The 6,000-nt window shown below is 47.5% G+C and overlaps 1 protein-coding gene across 5 annotated transcripts in view; it reads right to left on the reverse strand.

The window, feature by feature from the left end:
* ASAP2 (ArfGAP with SH3 domain, ankyrin repeat and PH domain 2) overlaps nt 1–533 on the reverse strand; it is a 156,677-nt gene extending 156,144 nt beyond the window's left edge. For 3 of the 5 annotated variants that reach the window (XM_030844550.2, XM_030844549.2, XM_030844547.2), the window contains exon 1: nt 312–532. In XM_030844550.2, the coding sequence (XP_030700410.1) occupies nt 312–437 (126 nt within the window). In that variant the 5' untranslated portion in view covers nt 438–532. Of the gene's footprint in view, nt 1–311 lie in introns of all 5 variants that reach the window. The other 2 variants (XM_060309105.1, XM_030844548.2) reach the window with 1 other exon arrangement.
* Nucleotides 534–6,000: the final 5,467 nt, after the last annotated feature.

Consider the following 6,000-nt stretch of genomic DNA (forward strand, 5'->3'; position numbering starts at 1 on the left):
CAAAGTTGGCGGCGCAGGGAGCGGGGGGGACGGCGGGGCTGGGTACCGCCCGGCCCGGGGCCCCGCGAGGGGAGGGGGGGGGGTCTTAAAAAGGCCCAAGGTAGGCAGCCGGCAGCCGTCTCTTCTGAGCCACCTCCACGGAACAAAGGGCTTGTTGCGGGCAGGGTTCGCCCAGCTGCGTCCGGATCCCGAGGAAAAGAAACTTTTCCCGGGATGCGGGAGCCGGGCCCGGGGCGGGGGCGGGCTAGCGGGGCGCGGTGCTACCTGCGGCCGGAGCCGCCCGCCCGGCGAGGCCCGCCGGCGCCGCTCACCTCCTCGATGGCCGCCACCGTGTTCCGGCACTGCGCCGTGCGCGTGGTGAAGCTCGAGGCCGTGGGCGCCTTGTAGTCTTCATGGGTCTCGGCCACGAATTCCGACACGGAGATCTGGTCCGGCATCGCCTCAGAGCGCGGGCGGCGGGCCGCAGGGGAGCCGCCGCCTCAGCCGCCGCGAGGGCTCCGACCGGCCGCTCGGACGCCGACGCCGCCGCCCTCGCCGCGCCTGCAGCTCGCCCGGCCGGCGGACAAAGGGAAGCGCCGCGGCGCGGGCCGCCGCCGCGGGAGCCGCACGAGCCGCCGCAGGGCGCGGGTCGGCCGCCCGCGGGGCCCGGCGGCGGGAGCAGGGGCCGCGCGCGCAGCCCCGCGCAGCTCGGGCCCGGCCCGTCCGCCTGCCGCGCCGAGGGCTCCGCTGCCGCCTATCCTCCCGAGCGAGCCCCGAGGCGGACGCGCACAGCCGGCGGGAACTACCCGCCACCCAGCCGCGGGCCCCGAGCGCCTCCCGCGGAGAGGGGCGGGTCCGGGCCGGGGGCGGTGGCCGGCCGGGCGCGGGGCGGGGCGGCGCGGAGGGCCGGGCCGCCAATCCGCGCGCTCGCCGCCGCCGCAGCCGCCGGGAAGCTGAGCCTGCAGGAAGGAAGGCGGCGCGCGCTCCGGCTCGCTGAGCCGCTCGCCCGCCGCCGCCGCGCGCCGCATTGTCTCGGCGTTCGGGCCCCCGCCGCGCGCCGGGGTTCCAGGGCGCGCCCCGCCGGGCCGGCGGGTCAGACCGGGCCGCGTCCGAGCTTCCCGTCACTCACTCCCACCCCGGGTCCGCGAGCGCGCGCGCAGGGTGCGCTTGACACCTCCCGGGCCGAGCCACCGTCCCCCTCTCTCGTCCCCGCCCCACCCCCGGTCGTGGAACCCTTCTTGGTGTCCCCCATAAACCGCCGGGAATGCCCGTCCGGGCGCGGGAGAAGGTGTGAGGAGCTCGCCCCCTGCAGGACCATGCGCGCCGCTTGGCAGATGCCTCCCGCACCCCGCCCGGCAGCACCCGCCCGCCAGCTTGGGATTCGGTGACAGCCACGAGAAATGACCATAGAGTGAGTGCTTTTGTGCCATCCAATCCTCACGACCTTGTGAGGCAAGTAAAGAGATGGTTATGTATTTTACATAGAAGGAAGGCAAACGATGCTCCCGAGAGAAGCTGAGTGGCCCAGTGGGCTTCATATCCAAGTCGGAGCGCTTCCGAGGGCTTAACAGGACCCCTGGTCAGTGTCCCAGTCGTGTTTCCTATGCATTTTCCCTAAAATCCTCGGTCGTTCTCGGTTGGTTGGAAACAGTTTCAGGGTACTAGGCCAGGATCCACTCTGGGCGGATTAGAATACGCTGAAATGGTACTCCTGTAGGAAGTGGAAGGGACCCAGGGAGTGTGTGAGAGAACCAGGAGAACGTGCAACAAGAGAGGGCAAAGTTCATATATAACTGGCCCAGTAAAGAGTTTGAGTTAAAACAGATTTTCATTGAACGTCTTAAGGAAACTCTCATAATTATTTTTAAAAATCCAGCTTGCCAGGGGCAAAGAGGGTGAGGGATAAATTGGGAGACTGGGGTTAACATAAACACACTACTCTATAGAAAATAGGTAACTAACAAGGACCTACTGTGGAGCACAGGGAACTCTTCTCAATACTCTGTAATGACCTATGTGGGAAAATATTCTAAAACAGAGTGGATATATGTATAACTGATTCACTTTGCTGTACAGCAGAAACTAACACAACGTTGTAAATCAACTATACTCCAATAAAAAAATTTTTTTAATCCAGAAGTTCTGAAGACGCTGGTCCAATAGAATCACACCCCATAACTCTATACCAGGCATGTGGCATGGTTTCTGTAGCTGCCAGCAATAAACCCAAGAGAAACTTTACAAAAACCTTTTGTGCATCTGAAAAGGAGGAAGTGTGAGAGACGTTGGAAATTCAATACGTGAGACAAAGCAGTCTCCTGACACTGAAGGACAGTGGACCAATCTTTTTTAAGCTCCCTTGTAAGAATTTGCTATATGAGGTGGCAGCATGGGTCAGACATTATGTATGGCCTTTGGTATTTTAGTAACATTGCATATGAAATTTCGCTTTCTGAAATAACTGTATTAGTGGATAGCTTTTATAACTGCACTAGGCAATAAGTTACCGTTGTTAAAACTGTAGCATCTCTGCTTCTATCTTCCCTGTATGTTTTTTCACCCTTTCGGTGTCTTTGGTGGTTTCCTCTATTTGCAGCCTTCTACAATTCAAGTCCTATAGATAATACTTATATTAATGCACCCTTTCCTACACCAGGCAGATTCTGTTCCCTCCTAGGTAGTTTTCTAGCTACGGTTTTGTTGTTCTTCTTATCTTGGGTAAGTTTTCAAGTCTTGATTTTTAGAGGACTAATATCTATCAGGCTATGGATTTAAGGATTTAAGAAGAGAAAGTAGTGTTTTTCCTTGACATCTAGTACAGCATTAACCAGACTGATCCAGACTTCTTCTACAAGGACCAAGTTAAGCTTCATGTTCTTTATTCTCTTTATGTGCAGCTACTGTCTTTTTTTTTTTTTTGTAGTTTAATAGTATTTTTACAGAAACCTTTGGTAGCCACAAAAATAAAATTGCAAAGCTGCATTGCGTTATACAAGTAGATGCAAAGGTTAGTGGAAAGCAAGTCATCACCAAGTCCACTGCAAAGAGAACATCTGTGATAGAACACCAAAGCAATTTATTCATCCAACCATCACTGAGAATCTCAAAAAACCTTGCATAGCACAAAAGCCTGGGATTAAAGCAAGATCAGAATAAAACGTAGCTAATGGGTCTCTGAGATTAATATAATGAGAATGAGTAGGTTCCAACAAATAATAATAAAACAAAAGTTGAATGTGGATCAAGAAAACATTATAAACACACACTCTTTTTTTTGGATTCATGAAGAAAAGAAGAACATGATGGGAAAACCATTATAGGTCTATATACCCCTTTACCTAGAACTTTAAAATCTAAATAGCTCTGAAAAATATAAAGTTTAAAAAAAAACTATTTTCATGGTAAAATGATCTGAAATGAATTGACATGTGACTATTTACAGTCTTGCTTATCCCACTTCATATGAATATTTATGTTTTAGTGCAAACTATAAATGTGCTTGCTTATGGAGTATTGCCCCTGACCCCACTGGGGGTGACTCAAAATATCTAGTGTATGTGCTGTATTAACTCTCTAAAATCTGAAAAATTCTAAATTCTATACACATCTGGCCTCAGGGGTTTCAGATGATAAGTTGTAGACTTGTATTATTTTAAAAAAAGAAAAGAAACATCGTGTTGCAGACTTGTCATTTCTAGGAAAGAGGAAAGAAATCCTCTTCTCAAAAATGAGATTTTCAGCAGCCCATTGAGATTGGCCAACAGCCCATTTTCCAAAGGAATTTTCTGCCCCCAGTAGTTCTCAAGAACCTGAGATTCTTCACTCTCAAATCAAGTTTTAAAATATGTTCTTAACTCTGAAATTTGCTTGAGGGTTGGTTGGTTTAACACAAGACTTATCCAGTTCACTTGCTATTAATTTGTAAATGATTACTCTTGGAATGGAGAGATCTGTGTCTTAAAAGAACTATGGTAAACGGTGTAATTAAATAGAAAAACAACGAGAAGAAACACGCCAGTGATGTGAACATGTAAGCATAATCAGAAGCTTCATTTCCATGCTTAACAAGATTCACCCTAAGACAGTGTTGCTGAAGGGACCAATTTATCCCCAAAGTGAGAGAAGTTTAAATACACTTAGCACAGTGATCTCACCTTAGTACTCTAGGGGAAAAAAATTAGCATGCAGAAAGTATTTTACAAATGAAAACTTTGGTTTTGATGTCAGCTTTGCTTCTCTGTGACTTTGAATAAGTTAATTAACCTCCCTGGACTCAGCTCATTTGTAAAATGAAAGCAGCTGGACTAGCTAATTTTGAAGACTCCTTCCCTGTGCAGGCATCTCATCATTCCATGATCCACGTTTTATGTTTGTTTGGTCACAAGAGGGAATTGCTACAAGGGCCATATTCCTACTGAGAAAATCTAATCATTGGTCCTAGACACTTGAGAGTAAGCATGTTTTTTTTTTTTTGAATTTATTTATTTATTTTTAATTAATTAATTTTTGGCTGCGTTGGGTCTTCATTGCTGTGCATGGGCTTTCTCTAGTTGCCACGAGCCAGGGCTACTCTTCGTTGCGGTGCACGGGCTTCTCATTGCCGTGGCTTCTCTTGTTGCGGAGCACGGGCTCTAGGCACGTGGACTTCAGTAGTTGCGGCTCATGGGCTCAGTAGTTGTAGCTTGCGGGCTCTAGAGCGCAGGCTCAGTAGTTGTGGTGCACGGGCTCAGTTGCTCCGTGGCATGTGGGATCTTCCCAGACCAGGGCTCGAACCCGTGTCCCCTGCATTGTCAGGCGGATTCTTAACCACTGCACCGTCAGAGAAGCCCAAGAATAAGAATGTTTTAGATGACATTGAGGGCTAATTTCCGAGAATGTTATCATTTTGTTAAGCTGGTAGATTTAGATGACAAACTGATTTATTCATAGCTAACTTCATAGTAAGATATCAATATTTGAGGTCTGTTCATTTTGTTTGTTTGTTTGAACAAAGCTCTTTCTATCAGAGATATTCTGATTACCGAACTGCAAAAGTCAGTTCTAGATGAACGAGGTATAATCTACTGCACTGGAGGCAGCTCACGCTGACTCCAGAGAGCTGACTGCTAAATTTCCAGAGTTTTGCAAACTGTAGATTGTATCTGTACGGCAGAAATACCACTATAATGGTGCGCTGCTACACATCTTTTCCTAACTCTACGTTCTGGCAGCTTGAAATCGTCCACAGTGGGAGTATTTACACCAGTGCAACTGGCAAATGTAAAAAATCAAGACTTTATTTATTGTTTTGTTGATTGTCTAAGCTTAATAAAGGGATCAAGAAAATGTTAAAAATGCAGATTTCAAAGCTCAGAAATAGGGGGTTCTAAATCAGAACATACTGTACAGCACAGGGAAAAAACAAACAAAAAAAGAAATAGGGGCTTCTGCAGAGAGGAATGAGCACAATTGTCACTCCCTTTATTTACACCTTTCAGTGGCATCACCTTGCCCAAAAAAAAAAAAAAAAAATGGAGATTAAACTTAAAAGTGGGTCATGTCTGTAGCCTTTACATTGTGAGTAATGAAAATATTGGAGGTAATATTCTTCCAGTATTTGCAAACTGTCATATGATTCAGCAAAGAGGGCACTCATGTCATTGACAGATGAGTGAAATTACTGCAGGCATCTTCACGGCTTCACTTTGGTCTTACTCATTAACATAAAAATGTTAACCAGCATTCATGTTGGAACTACGCTCATTTGTCAATGACATGAGGAACTTCTCTGCCGAACTGGATAATAATCAAGCATTTATTTGTAGTCTTATTTTGTCAAGTCGTGGTTGAATTGCAAACACTGATTGGCTATGAATACAAGAGTTGGGCAAAAATCAACAGAAGTGTTCTGTGAAAATCAATGAGCTCTATGGAATTTATAATAAATAGTATTGTATAATTTGTTATTACTTACAAATTGGGTGCTATACATCCTTTATAGGATTAAATGAAAATAAACTTACGTATGTATGTACACAGACA

This window comes from Globicephala melas, chromosome 12 (genome assembly GCF_963455315.2).
Source record: "Globicephala melas chromosome 12, mGloMel1.2, whole genome shotgun sequence".
Classification (NCBI taxonomy): Eukaryota; Metazoa; Chordata; class Mammalia; order Artiodactyla; family Delphinidae; genus Globicephala; species Globicephala melas.